At 41.8% G+C, this 17171-nt stretch overlaps 3 protein-coding genes across 3 annotated transcripts; all 3 read left to right on the top strand.

The window, feature by feature from the left end:
* Nucleotides 1–306: 306 nt before the first annotated feature.
* LOC112564055 (low-density lipoprotein receptor-related protein 2-like) lies at nt 307–12768 on the top strand. The gene is made up of 19 exons (XM_025238622.1): nt 307–503; nt 1064–1180; nt 1421–1537; nt 1934–2049; nt 2342–2461; nt 2781–2897; nt 3162–3195; nt 5569–5685; nt 5934–6050; nt 6730–6792; nt 7152–7256; nt 7537–7653; nt 8143–8287; nt 10577–10614; nt 10921–11043; nt 11214–11330; nt 11440–11556; nt 11784–11891; nt 12457–12768. Exons 1-19 carry the CDS (start codon nt 392–394, stop codon nt 12597–12599), a joined length of 2043 nt encoding a protein of 680 aa, XP_025094407.1. The 5' UTR covers nt 307–391; the 3' UTR covers nt 12600–12768.
* On the top strand, nt 5202–8493 carry LOC112564558 (low-density lipoprotein receptor-related protein 8-like). The gene is made up of 8 exons (XM_025239447.1): nt 5202–5389; nt 5569–5685; nt 5934–6050; nt 6730–6845; nt 7136–7256; nt 7537–7653; nt 7755–7874; nt 8143–8493. Exons 4-8 carry the CDS (start codon nt 6831–6833, stop codon nt 8289–8291), a joined length of 522 nt encoding a protein of 173 aa, XP_025095232.1. The 5' UTR covers nt 5202–5389; nt 5569–5685; nt 5934–6050; nt 6730–6830; the 3' UTR covers nt 8292–8493.
* Nucleotides 12769–13131: 363 nt separating the features above from the next.
* LOC112563675 (low-density lipoprotein receptor-related protein 8-like) lies at nt 13132–16847 on the top strand. The gene is made up of 8 exons (XM_025237908.1): nt 13132–13344; nt 13814–13925; nt 14150–14266; nt 14670–14786; nt 14938–15054; nt 15373–15486; nt 15743–15853; nt 16423–16847. The coding sequence occupies exons 3-8, from the start codon at nt 14227–14229 to the stop codon at nt 16569–16571; spliced, it is 648 nt and encodes a 215-aa protein (XP_025093693.1). The 5' UTR covers nt 13132–13344; nt 13814–13925; nt 14150–14226; the 3' UTR covers nt 16572–16847.
* The last annotated feature ends 324 nt before the right edge of the window (nt 16848–17171 follow it).

The raw sequence follows: 17171 nt of genomic DNA, 5'->3' as shown, positions 1-17171 counted from the left end.
TAGAGATTTCACTTTCTCGGGGCAGCTTTACGTGGGGTTAGTTCAAATTTCATTTTTTTGCACACTGTCATTGCTGTGTTTCCGTGCCATGGTGTACATGTCTGTGTGGCTGTACACACACTGTACTGTAAGATACCAGTCACTCTGCTTGCTGTCTACAGGTTTCCCCGGGTATAAATAGTTGAACATCTCCGAAAAAAACCTCTAGATAGATAACCCAAGACTAAGTTTTTTTTAAATTTTGGCCCCAGGGACACCACGTGACACTAGAAGCAGGACTATAAGAGTGGCGCCATCTTGACAAGATTACCTCAGTTGACTCTTATCGTAGTTCCACTCATCGTCACACTTTCCATCAGACTTTCCAGGGAGTTGTTTCCCTCCAGCAGTCATGCTCAAGTTTATTGTCGCCCTCGTGGTGGCGTTGGCTGTCACGGAGGCAGTGAAGTTACATCCAAGCAAAATTAAATTCGCCAGGAAACAAGCTTTAACCAAACGGCAAGGTAAGATAACTCTGTCACCATGTTATGCAGCAGTTGTCTGACATTCGGCATGAATGCTCGACTGTCTTATCTTGTGAACACAAACACTTGTATCTAATGTCTAATCTGACAACAGCATTGACACAAATTGGTTAGGAACTAAAAGATTTAAAAATGAAGGCTCTTTAACCTTCAATAAATAATAAAGGCTATGACAAAGAGTCTTATACGCAGCCGTTAGGCAGTGAATATGAGTGGTTCACTGTATCTAGGACACGGAATGTGAACGTCAGAAACCAACCCTTCCTGTATCATTTACTTTCCATGTTATTCAGGCACCCATTCTATATATATAATTATATCCATGTGAGACCAATGCCTTTGACATTTGCTTTAGTTTTCAGCAATAATTGTAGAACGATTCCTGTATTTAATACTTATTGTTCCGCCATGATGATTTTTGCTGGCATTTCTCTTCGATTTGGCTTGTCGGCGTGATTTTCTCTGCAGTTTAAAAATTTATTGGACAAAGTGAATTGTGAAGATTGTTGACTAGCTTCCTGTGTGACATGTCATGACAGCTGGGACAACTTGTGCCGAAAACCAGTTTATGTGTGAGTCCGGGGAGTGCATCCTAGCGGAGTGGGCGTGCGACACTCAAGCCGACTGTTCTGATGGGTCCGACGAAAAAGACTGTCGTAAGTAACTAAGTCTGCATTGTTGTTGATGATATTATGTATTCAATATTTAAGATTGTCATGAGGTTTTTTAAAAAAAAATAATACACATTACTTGAATGTGAATGAAACAAAACAAACTCCTCTACTTACCCGATTGATTGGCGGTTAGAAGCTTCTCAGCAATGAAAGGGTTAAAACGATCATCTACAACTGCTTAACATTCACTACACTTCAAATTCTTATTATCATTTTTTATAGAATGCATGTGCAGAGGTGAGCACAAGTTTCAATGCAGTAACGGTAAATGTGTTCCGACGTCCTTCATCTGCGATGCGTTTGACGATTGCGGCGATGGAAGCGACGAGGTGGACTGCCGTGAGTCTTTTCTAACGTTTGATAATATTTAAATCTCTTGAAGCAAACTGCAGCATTTTGTCCGTTTTCAATTTTTAAGTAAACATAATGTATTTAACTCTATACCACGTGTGCTTATCATCACTTGTCTCAACAACACATTCAGGCACGTGACAGGACCTGCTTTTATTAATAGAAAAATGTTTCAAAATCAATAAATCTTAATTCAAAAAAAAATAAATAAATTAACCAGTTTTAAGTACTTCGTTCACTTTCTTGCACACAGGGTGATCTCAGCGGATTTAGCTTTATTTAACTGATTCATCTTATATTGAATATTATTAGAAGACATTGGAAGACAGACGTCCTGCCTTGTCCACTAAAAACCAAGATGTCCATTGTCTTTCTGACCTGCAGACATGAACACCTGTAGACCTGGGCAGGTGCAGTGTGACAGCCACAGGTGTATCGAGGAACACTACTTGTGTGATGGCTTCAACGACTGCGGCACTGGCTGGGATGAAAGGACTGTGGTTTGTGATATGGTTTGTTGGTCCACTTCTTTGTCTGACTGGTTATAAAATCCCTTGTTTGCGAGGTGTAATGATGTCCTGGTGAGCTCGTGCTATAATTTGTGTGTCTGACAAGTTATGATGCTTTTTAAAAGCTCGTTTGGTATTATCAAGATATTCGCGTGTCAGAACATGGTAAATAGTCTGAAATTTTTTCAATCTCTACATGAGACAGAGGTCAGACGATTTACTCACCAATCTGTAAAGTTTCATCAAATATCTGAGTATGATAAAATTTTCTCATTATATGCAGAAGCTACTGCCTGCAGACCCTGGCAAGTTAACTGTCCTGGCACCACCATTTGCATCGACCCCACGTGGAAGTGTGATGGCGACAACGACTGTGGCAACGGATGGGACGAGAGCGACTGTGGTGAGTTCAGTGTCCCTGTCCTAACTTGTTCTGGTCACGAGGGTCGCTCGTCAGTCGGGTGTGTTGTAAAGTATGTGGTAACCCCAGATATGGTTGGTTTACATGTAAAAGACATGTAACATCAGCCAGCCATGTTTTAATATCATAAAATACTGGTAATATCGGGTATAACACTCCCAAGATGCTGTATAACGCCGCCGAGATACGTTTGGTTGCCAACATTTTATCTTAATGTTGCAATCAACAGCCTTGCATCATCTTTGCTTAAGAACAAACACTTAGTTCAGACGATGAAAAAAAAATCTTCCGACTTTTGCAGAATCGTGCCCCAGAGAAGGTTACGTGCTATGTGCTGGCTCCACCAAGTGTGTGCACGAAACCTGGTTCTGCGACGGGTGGGCACACTGTCCGGGTGGATATGATGAGGCCAACTGTGGTGAGTTGCAGTCAGCCTCAAGTTCCAACCCCACCCACTCTTTTCTCACTTTTTATCACTATTTACAGGACTTTTCTTTCTTTCTTCTCACAACTTTCCTTTTAACTTCTCTTTTCCTCTACCTCGTTCTGATAATGACGAAGTTGGCGTATAAAATTGCTTAAATTTTATTACTAATGTCCGTCTGTGTGTTTGTTTATGTTTGTCCTAAAAAAAAAAAGACATCTAGGGATATGACAGTGAACTCTGACCTCTTTCCTACAGAACCAAAAAGATGCAACGAGACTACAGAGTTCACGTGCGACAACGGGGAGTGCATTCCTCTGATATTCCGTTGTGACCATGGCCACGACTGTGATGACGCGTCTGACGAAGCCTTGTGTCGTACGTATCCTGTCACGTGATGGTATCCTTTGATAGTGACGTCCCTTTGGTCCACCATGTTAACTTCCATCATCAAATTTCTCTGTAATTATGAAGTAGTTAAAGGAGTTAATGGTAATTTTTTTTTACTAGAAGTAATCAAACTTTTCGGTTTGGTTTTTAGTGATTTTCTTTTCTAAGAAACGCTACGTTGTAGGTCCTTCTAAGTTCATTCTTTCCGTCTTTCGATTTAGTTCCCTTCAATTCAAGTTATAACATCTTGTCCACATTCCTAGAGACTTGTAATAAGCATTGTAATAAGATATATTTGTCCATGTTTCCCAGCTGACCTCCCCCCTACCACGTGTCGTAACCGGATGACGTTGCGGGGTGCGTGGTGATGAACGACACCATCACTCCTATCTGTCTGGACGACGAGCTGGGCTTCAAGTACTGCCGCCATTACTGCAACCTGTGTCTACCCGGCGAGTGAGACCCCGGGTGTGGGAGCAACAACTTGTTTCACGGTCTCGCTCCTTCAAATCTTTCGATCTCCTTTATGAAGGAGCACAGACACACCTGACTACAGACATCGTGAAATATTTGTGGGACTGGATAGGGAGACTGTCTGCTGTCATCTTGATTGTCGTTTAAATGTCATCAGAAAAATGTTTGCATATTTGACTAATCTGTGGAATAAAAAGACATAACTGTTAGACTGCTTTCCTCGGTTTCGAACGTGAAGGATGTTTGAATTTTGTTAAAAATAATAAAGTATTTGGAAACAGCTGTTAGTTGGCGAGCTGGTGGTTAAAGAACTGCAGCAGTGACAGAGGGAGGATGATATGAACTCAACATGACATCACATTGACATGACATGAACTATTGAAGTCAAAATATTAAGATGACTTCAATGCCTTACCGTTGTAAATACATTAATACGCATATGTACACATACTTGTATACTTGTATACAAATACAGACATACCAACATACAGATGTGAATCATATACTGCTCAAAACACTGGAAAACCCAGTTGTCTAATCCATCATTGTTTAGTACCAATAAACATAGACAATAACATTAAATCAAAATATTTCTTTATTTAGGAAACATTATCAGCCAAATTCATTGAAACAAGTCACTTTAAGGAGAAGTTGAGCTTGGACTGACATAACCCATGTTATTAAAATTTAGAAAAGAAATATCAGAGGAAAAGAATGTGTGTCCACCAGTGGCCTGAATGCAGGAAGGCACCGTTGTCTCATGCATTGAACCAATTTTTTCAGTCCTCTGAGGAATAGCCTGCAACTCTTGCTGAAAAAACTGATTGAGGTCGACTGGTGGGGGGCTGAGTGGTTTGCTAAGTTGCTGGCCAGGACATCCCACAGACCTCAATGGAATTCAGATGTGGGGAACAGGTCGGTCAGTTCATTTGGTGGACTTGGTGCAGCTACAAGAAGTCACTGACGACCCTGGTTGTATGAAGTCTGGAATTGTCGTTAGTCTTCTGTTGTTTTATGAAGTATATAAACAAACATAAATACATGTATGCAGAAATTATACACGAATATAAGTCATCCTTGATCACAAAATGAGGTTGTCTACCTGTCTGTCAGTTTGTCTGTATGCCCATCTATTCTTCTGTCCATCCGTCTGCCTGCCTGCCGACCTGTGTGTCTGTGCTCATCTGCTACACTGTCATTGCTGTGTATCCGTGCCATGGTGTACACACCTCTGTGTGGCTGTACACGCACTGTACTGTAAGATACCAGTCTCTCTGCTTGCTGTCTACAGCTTTCCTCGGGTATAAATATTTCAAACAATATCTCCGAAAATAAACTCTAAGATAATCCAGAAACATTTTAAATTTAGGGCACAAGAAACACCACGTGACACTAGAAGCAGGACTATAAGAGTGGCGCCATCTTGACAAGATTACTCCAGTTATCGTAGTTCCACTCATCGTCACACTTTCCATCAGACTTTCCAGGGAGTTGTGTCCCTCCAGTAGTCATGCTCAAGTTTGTTGTCTCCCTCGTGGTGGTGTTGGCTGTCACGGAGGCAGTGAAGTTACATCCCAGCAAAATTAAATTTGCCAGGAAACGAGCTTTAACCAAACGACAAGGTAAGATAACTCTGTCACCATGTTTATGCAGCAGTTGTCTGACATTTGGTTTGTGATCTTTTCGACATTTTTCTATGATTTTGCTTGTCGCCGTTCTTTTTCTTTAAACTTTAAAAAAGGGAAGACATAGGGAACTGTGAAGATTGTTGACTAGCTTCCTGTGTGACATGTCATGACAGCTGGGACAACTTGTGCCGAAAACCAGTTCTTGTGCACTTCCGGTGAGTGCATCCTAGCGGAGTGGGCGTGCGACACACAAGCCGACTGTGAGGATGGGTCCGACGAAAAAGACTGTCGTAAGTAACTAAGTCTACATTGTTGTTGTTGTTGTTGTTGTTATTATGTATTGTATTCTTTTATCTTAAGGTTCTTGGACCTTCCTAAAATAGTGCACACTACTTGAATGTGAAGTAAAAACGAACTTAACCAACTTCCACTAACTTATTTTTCTTTTTCTTTTTACCGTAAACGTTTCGGTCAATCGACTACAACTGCTTAACATCGAATGCACTTCAAGATCCTTATCATAACATTTTTTTTCTAGAATGCATGTGTAGAGGTGAGCACAAGTTTCAGTGTGATAACGGTAAATGTATCTCAACGTCCTTTGTCTGCGATGCTCATGACGACTGTGGCGATGGAAGCGAAGAGGTGGACTGCCGTGAGTCTTTTCTAGAGCTTCATAATATTTAACTCTCTTGATCCTAGCTGTGGTATGTTGGCCATTTCATTTATTCCCAGTTTACTTTTATTTCACACTACAATCTCTGCTAAAATTTTGTCTTTGTTTACATTTTTCTGTTAGCTAAAAGACAGTCTGGCAGAAGCTTGAATGTATTTCAGTGTTGAAATATGATCCACTGAGACCACATGGTCTATATTTGAATATATGAGTGATATGAATATATGTGATCTGAAGATTGATGTGATATATATATAATCTGATCAGAACATCTATAAGATTTACTTACCAGTCTGCCAAGTGAGAATAATTTGGACTTTTTTTTCTAACTTCTGTAGAAGCTTCTAAATAAAGTTCAAGTCTGTAGGGATGTATTTCAAAAACTACAAGACATGCAAAGCTCTGCTGAAGTCGCTGTTACAAACACTACTTACACATCCTGAGCTCTCCAGCGTAGGAGAGTAATTTTCTTCTGCTTTTCTAATGACAGGGGAGCATGCCGATGCTTGAAGGCTTAAATTGGAAAATTAAGCGTAATTATGTAATCATACCTTGGCAATAATTATTTTAAAATGAACTAAACCCGATCATAAAGAAAAAAATGTTGCACTCGTGTTGCCCTTTAAAGCTAATTTCTTGTTTTCTTTCTGGTCTGCAGACTTGAGAACCTGTAAACCCGGGCAGGTGCGATGTGACAACCACAAGTGCATCGATGACCACCGTGTGTGATGGCTTCAACGACTGTAACACTGGCTTGGGATGAGAGGGATTGTGGTTGGTGGCCTTGTCGTTGTCCAGTTAAAACGATGTGTTGACAGCATCATCACTGTTCCTAGTCCCATACACTGTCTAGTTACAATGCTGTCAGAGTTTGTTAGTCGGATACATTGTGTGACAGACTGTGATGGCATCAAGCTGACACAGTGTCCAAGTGCTAATTTTTCGTTGATGCTGCTCCTTTTTTTTTTTACTTCTTTTTAAACCCTAACCCTGTCAAACTGCAGTTTGCACTAAAAGTGTTCATCAAATATCTGAGTGTGACCAGTTTCTTTCATTATACGCAGACCCCAATGCCTGCAGATCCTGGCAAGTACTTTGCCCGGGCACCACCATTTGCATCGACGCCACGTGGACGGTGTGATGGCGACGACGACTGTGGTAACGGATGGGACGAGAGCAACTGTGGTGAGTTGAATGTCCCTAGGCATGTCATCTACCTGGGTTGTTCATCAGCCAGGTGTGTTGTAACACCAGTAGTATGCGGTAATTCCAGATTTGTATGTTGTGATACAAGCTGCAACACTCGAAAGATGTAGTTATCGTCATCGAGATATCTTTCAACGCCAACTGTTTTATGATAATCTGTTCATCATTACTCTATCATCCTCTTTGCTTAATTACAAACATTGGTATAGCTCACTCTTAGTCAACAAAGACAAACAACTTCCGGTCTTGTGTCCCACAGAAACCTGCCCCAGGGTGGGTTACGTCCTTTGCGCTGGCACCACGAAGTGTATTCCCTCGGACTGGGTCTGCGATGGCTGGGCACACTGCCCCGGGGGTACTGATGAGGAGAACTGTGGTGAGTAGAGGTCAGGCTTTAAGTTCCAGACGAGGTTCTGTGGTTCAGTTCTCACTGAGTCTGGTCCTCTTTCTCACTGAGTCTGGTCCTCTTTCTCACAGGACCCAAAAGGATGCAACGCAACTGCAGAGCACACGTGTCCCAACGGAAAGTGCATCCCCTGAGTCACGTGTGTGACCATGGCGACGACTGTGATGACGCTTCAGACGAAAGTGGATGTCGTAAGTATCCCATCATGCGCACACTTGTGAATACCAAAAACACAAAATTTTATAGAAGTTAAGAGTAACTTTTTTAAACCACAAATATACAAACTTTTCGTTTTGTTTTTTTTTAAAGAAACGCTACCTTGTTGGTCTCTTTATTTCTTTTCTAACTTCTCTCCCAAGCTCTTGTTGATGCTGAGCTTGATGAGCTGTACAATGACATGTAATAAGTATTTGATGAGCTGTACTTTGACATGTAAGTATATTTGTCCATGTTTGCCAGCTGACCTCCACCCTACCACGTGTCGTAACCGGATGACGTTGCAGGGGTGCGTGGTGATGAACGACACCATCACTCCTATCTGTCTGGACGACGAGCTGGGCTTCAAGTACTGCCGCCATTACTGCAACCTGTGTCTACCCGGCGAGTGAGACCCCGAGTGTGGGAGCAACAACTTATTTCTTCCATCTCCTTCGTGAAGGAGCACAGACAAACCTGACTACAGACATCGTGAAATATTTGTGGGACTGGATAGGGAGACCATCTGCTGTCGTCTTGACAGCCTTTTACACAATAGAAAAATGCTTTGCATATTCTGGCTAATTTCTGAAATAAAATTATATATGTGTTAGATTTATTTTCTTTAAAGGGAAGGATGTTTCGAGTTTTGTTAAAAATAATCAAGTATTTGGAAAACTGATACTAGTTGTATTTAGTTGGTGGTAAAAACGTTGTTAACTGAACTGTCTCAAAAACTGCAGCACAGTGACAGAGGGAGGATGATATGATACATCACATTGACATGATATGAATTATTGAAGTCAACGTAAAGAGATGACCACAATGGCATGATATAAGCTCACTGCAATGAGACCAGGACAATAACATGACAAAACAGAGAAACAAAAAATTCCAGTTAATCTCGCGATGACGACAATTCTGAAAGCAGGCGACGAGAATGTAAAAAAAGAAAAACAAAAACAAAACAAAAAACAACACCCACCACCCAACCAACCAACCAACCAACCAACCAACCAACCAACCAACCAACCAAACAACCAACCAAAACAAACAAACAAACAAACAAACAAACAAACAAACAAACAAACAAACAAACAAACAAACAAAATACGGAAAGTATCATTATAGCAAAATTTGGATAAGAAAGATAATGTGTATGTAACAAGTATTACACGATTTCGGAGGAGAAAAATCAACAGAATACTGTAGACCTCATGCTATCTGCAGTGTCAGACGGGGTCACAAGCTGTCCAGGATCATCAGACGTGACTTTTCAGGACTGGAATAGAATAAGAGATAAAAAGGTTTGAAGAGGTGAAAAACTGAGCCGCATGCCCCTGGCCCCTGGACTGTCTGCAGGTTTCCTTCTCCCATGATGTTGATTATCCAGTTTCCATGGCAAATAATACAACTTATCACCATAGTGATGCTATTTTTGATTATGCAAGGTCCGGGGCGAGACTTTCTCATATACAGCCATCAGGTAGTTTTCATATGAACATCTAAATCCCACACACGAACAGAATGAAATAGGGCTACAGTGGTGAAGACTGTCATCTCAAAAACTCCTCGTGTCCTCCTGACTATCGCCTCCTTCATGATTCCAGTCACAGTCGACTGCGCATGCTCACCACGCCTGATTTTTTATTTTAGTTTTGCTTTATATTTTGTTTCTGGCAATAGTGGTTATTCTAATCGTAATAAAATTGCAGAGAATTTTGTCAATTAATTTATTTTTTGAACGTCTAAATTTCTTTTTGTTCAAGGGACAATGACACCAACAAAGTCCTCTCCCATCCTGTCGTTCTTCTCGCCAATGTCTTATTGCTCCACAGCCGAAAACCTCTAAGTTCTCAAAAGATAGGCACAAACTTTAAATAAAATACTTAGATAAAATGCTTGGTTTCCAGACTATAAATAAATCAGGTCATACATGTCTGCACAGTCGCAATCAGAAGTATCAGAGTTTGTGAGATAGCCGCCCAGACTTTGTGTGGCAGGTACATGTTCATAAGGTAACAGAAGACAGTTGACAGGAGCAGCCATGATGAAGTTAGTTCTCCTTTGTGTTGCCGGCCTGGCCGTCACAGGGGCTTTTAAAATGAAGAAGAGCAGAGACCTGGACAAGAAACCAGAGTTTGTCAGACGCCAAGCGACAACAAGTGAGTGACCTTCCTTCCTTCCAACAGAGAGGATGTCGTGAGGGTGTAGTGGCTATGGTCTGTGTGTGTGTGTGTGTGTGTGTGACAAAAGCTATATAGAGCAGGTGGACTAATTAGTTACACATACATGAATCAGAGTAGCATTTTTATTTTTTTTTTAATAGATTTTTGTGTTGTTTCCAACTGACTTTTTTCTCTCTCACACCCACCTTGAAGGAAGGGTTCGTAACTGTACACACTCCTACTGGCACAAGATGAATGATTACTGGGCAACATTATATCCAACCCAGAGCTCACCTTAGTCTATCTACCTGTCAGGAGTCTTTGTTTCATGTGGAACCCGCCAATCTGTCAGGTTGCCTATCAGTAAATCAATCTTTTATTTACCAATTAACTCCATTACCTACATCCTTCCATGTCCTTGTTTATTAACTACCGACTTCCCGTTGTTTGCAGCTGCACCCTGCCCCGATGGCAAGTTTCACTGTCCGTCAGGCGAGTGCATAATGATGGACTGGACTTGCGATAACCAGTTCGACTGCTTCGATGGGCGCCGACGAGCGTGACTGTCGTGAGTAGGTCAAGAGGTCACATCACTGAGCAGGCTGCTAGGTGATGCTCCTCTTCCAGTTCTCGCAGGTCAAACCAAAAAACCAACGAGCCTGACTATCTGATCTATCAATTAGTTAAATACTCTTATCCACCAGGACTAGGATGTTTTAAAGGCTTCATAAAGAATTGCAGGCAAATAAAGGAAAAGACAAAAAACATAAATAAAGATAAAAATAATTAACAGAAAAAAACAACAATAAGAAGAAAGAAAATAAAGAGAACCTTCTTTTGTTTTCTTGTTTGTTCTTTTCTTCTTTATCTCCAGCGTGTGAGTGTGGCGGCGAGCACCAGTTCAAGTGTCACAGCGGCCCGTGTATCCCCGCCAAACACGTCTGCGACGGTGACGACGACTGCGGTGACAACAGCGACGAGACCGACTGTGTTATAGGTTTGAGCTGAATTTTTTACATCTTCACATTTCATTTTAAGCAGTTGTTTATTTACCACTTTAAAGAGAACAATACCTAATAATGTACACAGCTTATTAAATCTGATTCCAGCACCCACTTACTTTATGTTTATATCTTGTTGATGGCTCCTCTTTGATGTTGCCGACAGACCCAGGCACCTGTGGCACTGGCCAGGTGCAGTGCGACAACTACAAGTGCGTGGAGGTGACATGGGTGTGCGACGGGGACGATGACTGCGGCGACGGGTGGGACGAGCGGGACTGCGGTGAGCGATGATGAAGAGGGTACAATATCTGTGAAGTAACTGGAAACACAAACATATTGATATTAAATGTTATTTGATGCTGATGCTGATGCTGATGATTTATCTGCAGGAGGAACGTGCAATTCCTACATGTTTCACTGCGCTGCAGGTGATCGGTGTGTGCCCTCCAGCTACAGGTGTGACATGATCAGGGACTGTCCTGACGGAAGTGACGAACTGAACTGTGGTGAGTGACCATGGCCTCGTCACGATCTGCTTGCCTCTGTTTCCCATGCGTGACTATATTATGTTGTGATAAATAATTGTGTGTGCAGTGCATGTGTGTTGTGTGTGTGAGTGTGTGTGTGTGTGTGAGTGTGTGTGTGTGCAATTGTGTGTGTGTGTGTGTGTGAGTGTGTGTGTGTGTGTGTGTGGCACACTATCATTCCTGTCCTGTGTCCTGTCTGTGAGCAGAGTGCGATGCCACCCACTGGCAGTGCGGCACCGGACGGTGTATCTTCCACACATGGCGGTGCGACGGTGCTGACGACTGTGGCGATAACTCTGACGAAGTTAACTGCCGTAAGTGTAATAAGGTTCTTACATTTTACAAGCTCAGTTTTAAGTTGCATTCTCATTATATTCCTTGAAGATATTCTCCCCTTACTTTTTTCATTAAAAAAAAACTTTTATTCCCACTATCTTCCACAGATTTTCTTCTCAAATCTCGGATCTTTTTCATTCTTTTATTTTTAAGTTAAAATATCCATTTTTATTATTTTTTCCATAATTCTACTTTCATCTTTGCTTTTAATTCATGTTCTATATAAAATGTTGATCTTATATTTTCTCTGATTAAAAAAAAAGTTTTCGTCTTAGTCTTCCTTTATTAAGACATGTTGTGCTTTAACGTTCTCTTCTTTAATTATTTTGAATTTGTTTCAAATTTTCCTTTCGATTTTTTTTTTTTTATTTTCTCACTCAAAATCTACTTAACATCTTTTAACTGCTTTTGTTCCGGTGTTTTCTTTCAAGACTCACATAACGTTTCGTGTTCTCAATTCTCGTTAAGTTACTGTTATTTTCAAACACTTCGCCTGAAGTTTGGGCAACCGGAAGTTGCATCACTTACTTTGTTATCACACAGCCACTATCCACCCCGCCCACTGCATCGACCATCTCTCCATCCGCGACTGCATCCTTCTGAACGAGACGACGAGGCCAATCTGTCTGCACGACGAGCACGGCTTCAAGTTCTGCCGCAAGTTCTGCAACCACTGCCAGGACTAGAGCGGTTGTCTCCCTTCGTCATCTCCATATTGCAGGACAACTACAGATGTTTGTGACAGTGAAGGCCGTGGTGGCATGAAAAAAGACCGTAGTTTCCAGCCTGTAGACTGCCTTGAGTTGCTCATTAAAACTCAAATGTTTAGTCCGTAGCTACAGTCGCGAAAAAAAATTGTTTGGGCTTTTTTTTAAGTTAAAGATGCGTGCGTGTGAAGATTGAGTGTGTGTGTGTGTGAGTGAGAGAGAGAGAGAGAGAGAATGTCTGTTTGTGGCCTCAAATTATTACTGATAACGTTTGACCATAGTGCAAAGTGAGACAATCACTATGACCATAGCGCAAAGGGAGAGAAGCGCTAACCAGGTGAGTCATGAGCACGCTCCGAAATGTTACTCAGCTGAACGAGCTGAAAAACAGACCGAAAGACAGACAGACACGAAGAAAATTCAAAAATTAAATGAGATAACTAAAATTCTAAACAAAAAATACAGGTCACACTTTACACCACGTGACACACTCGGTATATAAGAGCCCAACCGTTCTCGCAAGCAAACATTTGGCACATGTCAAGGGACAGAACTACAAGTTCCCCCTCCCTTTTGGTCACTTTAGGAAGAAACGAAGATTAACTATCATGCTGAAGGTGTGTATTTCTTCTTTTTCTGGTGCTGACAGTCACAGGAGCGGTGGAATCTCGCAAGGACAAAATAAAGCGCACCCTACAGCTTGGTCTGAAGACTAAAAGACAAGGTGAGAGAACCGTTTCTTTATCGCTCCCCTTGAAGAGAAAACTCATGTGTTTGACAACGAACGAGATGTTATAGACCGAGGTTACAACAACCCGACTGGTCACTCTTGTAAACAGGTGTCACACCCAGAGAGAGAAGGGTGTCAGAGCCGAAATACGAACCCTCTACACCCGACTCTCACTGTCGTGATGACAGACGCTTTAGCCACTGCGCCACCAACTGCACCCAACGCTCACAACGGACGAATGAAACGTGTGCACGCAGATTTTACTGTCCATAGACTTGTCCTGTGGCGTTTCAAACCTTAGTGAAGTTGTGTATGGATACAGAACAATTAAAAGTCATGTCAAAGCTTCATCATCTTCTTCTTACTTAATTTCTTTTTCTTTTCCTTTTATCTTTCTTTCCTTCCTTTCTTCCATTAACAGTTTTTTAACAAAATTTTTTGGCCTTCTGTCACACCATCGCAGCAAGAATCTGTGGTGAGAACCAGTTTATGTGCACTTCCGGTGAGTGCATCCTAGCGGAGTGGACGTGCGACACTCAAGCCGACTGTGGACGGGTCCGATGAATCAGATTGCAGTAAGTGCTGCTGACCACGGCGTTAAAAACATCCAGCTTCAGACACGCTTTGCACATCACCCTTACATCTCCCTTCTCTGCTGATCGCACACCTGATTCACGAGCTCATGTGATTCCATTACTGCGACTGTAATGTAGTTTGCCCCTCCTCCCAGGTAATTGTACACGGGGAGGGGTGAAAGTTCACCTCCATGACTACAATACTTTTTCTGTCATTTTGCCAGAGTGCATTTGCAGGGGAGAGCACAAGTTTCAATGCCCCAACGGTAGGTGCGTGCCCTCGTCTTTCATCTGTGATAATATGGACGACTGCGGCGATAATAGCGACGAAGCAGACTGCCGTGAGTGTTTCTCTTCATTTAAAATTCGTTTCTGTTTCACTTTTGCATCGTAACCCATTATCTAGTCCAGTTTGGTAAGTTTTACTTTTCTAGGCGTAAACATCGAAAGTGTTTTGTCTTTTTCAAGAAACTATCTTTGTTGACGTCTATGTGTTATCTCCTCTTTGGGAACTGGGGAATCAATCTTTATATTGTTACCTGCTTACACGAGTCATGGTCTTCTGCCATCAGGACTCTTTTTCTTTGTTTCTCTCTCCTGGCAAAGAGGAGAATATCCTTTTCGCTCTTGTCTCTTTTTTTTCTCGCGTTCGCTTTTTCTCTTTTCACTCTATTCCTCTCTCCCATTAAATTTTATTAATTCTCTCTCTTTCATTTTTTTGCTTTTCTTTCTTCTTGCTTACAGACTTGACCACCTGTAGACCCGGCCAGGTGCAGTGCGACAATTTTAAATGCATTCCGGAGCAATGGCTGTGCGACTTTTTTGACGACTGTGGCACTGGCTGGGACGAGAGAAACTGCGGTACGTGGTCTGTCGTCGCTGAGGGTTGACTGTCCAATGTTAGTCCAATGAATTGCTGCAATGATGATGATGATGATGATGATGGTGGTGGTGGTGCTGGTGGTGCTGGTGCTGCTGCTGCTGCTGATGATGATGATGATGCGTTCTGCAGACTATGGAGCATGCAGATGGTGGCAAGTCAAGTGCGACAACTCTGTGTGCATTGACGAACATTGGGTGTGTGACGGGGTAGATGACTGCGGTACCGGGTGGGACGAGAGCAACTGCGGTGAGTTGTGACGTCACTGATGTAGGTTGTGCTGGTCTGACTTGACAGTCGCTGTGTACGTATGGTCGGATGGGTGGATGGAGGAAAAAAAAAACTCCGGCATATGATTTACAGATTTATACATTCTTGGCGATTGATGGAGGAATCAAAGACAGTAATATAGCTTACAAAAATAGATAGTATTGGATGGACCGATGGATGGCTTTGTCCAAATCTGCATGTCGAGGTTTTTATTTTTTGATGTGTTTTCTCGGAGCCATGTCAGCACATCCAGAGCCAACAAACCATTCTCTTCAGATATATTTTTCCCCATTTCAGGGACATGCAGAGGGGACCACATCCTCTGTACCAACTCGACCCATTGCATTCCCTCTAACTGGTGGTGCGATGGCTGGCCTAACTGTGCCGACGGAAGTGACGAGCAGAACTGTGGTGAGTTACCTCCCCCCTCAACTGAATTTCTGAGATTGCAAGGTTACTAAGTCTCTCTCACTACATAATTTCAATCCATCCTTGGAAGTTTGTTTGTTTTTTTTTTAGTGCAGAATGCTTATTGTCATTTGTAAATGCCAAGCTCCCCGCTTCACACGACTGTCGCTAAAATGATAATAATAATTACAATATTATAATAGGATAATTATCAACATCAGTGTGAAGACCATTTATGTTCTGTTATTTCTGTTCCAAGAGTGCAACACTACCACCCACTTCCTGTGCACCAACGGCCAGTGTGTGCCCGAGTATTTTAGGTGCGATGACAACATCGACTGTAACGACGCATCCGACGAAACTGGTTGTCGTAAGTAGCACGCGCTGCTCTCTTTCTGCTTAAGTCGAGGTCAGGAGGTTAAAGGTTCTGTTTTCCCTGACGTCCTTGTGCAAAAGTTTTCTGAGCAGAAATTCCATAGTTGTCTTACATAAGTATGTCAGCTGTTCTTGACACAAATGTTACAAAATTGTTGGAGGAGTTGGAGGAGTCAGACCACAAGCTCTTACTCAGCGGTTATAGCTTGAGGAGGACGATGAAGATTAAAATGAGGACATGATGACTCGAGTGTAATCACGAGAGAAGCGGACGATGATGCCTCCAATGAAAGATATTGAAATTTATGAAATCTAATTAAAAACATCAATGGATATATTTACATACGTTTTGAGTCTGTTATGTTCCTCCATTTTTTTTGTCCTTTTTTTTTCCTTATTTCTTCTTGCTTTAACTCATTTCCATCCGTAATAGTTGTTAGTATCACATTTCAGACTTGTGTATAAATATTTTTTCCTACATACTCTTTATTTTATCTCTCGTTTTGTATGTCTTAAAGCCCATCATGGACAGAGTGATGGTAAAAGTTTGCTTTCTTCCCTTAGCTCCTCTGCATCCAAGTGTCTGCAGGGACCGAATGACAATCCACGGGTGTTGGTTGATGAACGACACATCGACCCCCGTCTGCCTCGACGACGACCTGGGCTTCAAGTACTGTCGCAAGTTCTGTGACCTTTGCTCCCCTGATGAATGAGAGACTTTCAGGGTAAAACAGGTGGATAGCCTCATTCTACACTTTCCTAAAATCATCGTCCCTTCGCGAACGACCATGAATGGCATTGAAAATGTAAAAGGTTGGAATTCTGCGAGGAGCTTATTTCGGACTAACAATTCCTTGCTTTTGTTCTCCATGAATTTTTCATGCTTCAGATGATCTGATGAATCTTCTTTCTGGTAATTTATCTGATTTATTATAAAGAAAATTATTTTGGCTTCCAAAAAGAAGATTAAATTTTGCTTAACTACGGAACTCACGGTTGTAATATATTTTCTATTGAAAGTGAACATGAGCTACTGGTGTCACTGCGCGTGTTTATTTACATGAATATACGAGACAAAAGAAGCAGAATCTTGCTTTAAAGTATCAAAAGAAATTCAAAAAACAATATATAGAGATAAACCGCCAGTGACATTTTTAGTGGGACAGTCTTATAGAGCCTGGAAATAGAGAAGGTAGATGCAGAGTTACACCTGGGTGCGGATATTGCAGGGGACAGGTCACAGTCAGATGATTTTTAGTGGGACAAGAAAATCTTGTCTGTCACGTGTGTGAATTTATAAGGCAACAGAGCCT

Source organism: Pomacea canaliculata, linkage group LG5, assembly GCF_003073045.1.
Source record: "Pomacea canaliculata isolate SZHN2017 linkage group LG5, ASM307304v1, whole genome shotgun sequence".
Lineage (NCBI taxonomy): Eukaryota > Metazoa > Mollusca > Gastropoda > Architaenioglossa > Ampullariidae > Pomacea > Pomacea canaliculata.
This window is presented reverse-complemented; position numbering and strand designations above follow the sequence as displayed.

What these genes read in the sequence shown, in the direction of transcription:
- LOC112564055 (XM_025238622.1), top strand. Translation starts at nt 392, where the DNA reads ATGCTCAAGTTTATTGTCGCCCTCGTGGTGGCGTTGGCTGTCACGGAG. An exon ending in AGCTTTAACCAAACGGCAAG is followed by an intron (nt 504 to 1,063) that starts GTAAGATAACTC and finishes ATGTCATGACAG; the next exon opens with CTGGGACAACTTGTGCCGAA. An exon ending in ATGGGACGAGAGCGACTGTG is followed by an intron (nt 2,462 to 2,780) that starts GTGAGTTCAGTG and finishes CGACTTTTGCAG; the next exon opens with AATCGTGCCCCAGAGAAGGT.
- LOC112564558 (XM_025239447.1), top strand. An exon ending in ATGGGACGAGAGCAACTGTG is followed by an intron (nt 7,257 to 7,536) that starts GTGAGTTGAATG and finishes TGTGTCCCACAG; the next exon opens with AAACCTGCCCCAGGGTGGGT. An exon ending in TTCAGACGAAAGTGGATGTC is followed by an intron (nt 7,875 to 8,142) that starts GTAAGTATCCCA and finishes CATGTTTGCCAG; the next exon opens with CTGACCTCCACCCTACCACG.
- LOC112563675 (XM_025237908.1), top strand. Translation starts at nt 14,227, where the DNA reads ATGGACGACTGCGGCGATAATAGCGACGAAGCAGACTGCC. An exon ending in CTGGGACGAGAGAAACTGCG is followed by an intron (nt 14,787 to 14,937) that starts GTACGTGGTCTG and finishes TGCGTTCTGCAG; the next exon opens with ACTATGGAGCATGCAGATGG. An exon ending in GTGGGACGAGAGCAACTGCG is followed by an intron (nt 15,055 to 15,372) that starts GTGAGTTGTGAC and finishes TCCCCATTTCAG; the next exon opens with GGACATGCAGAGGGGACCAC.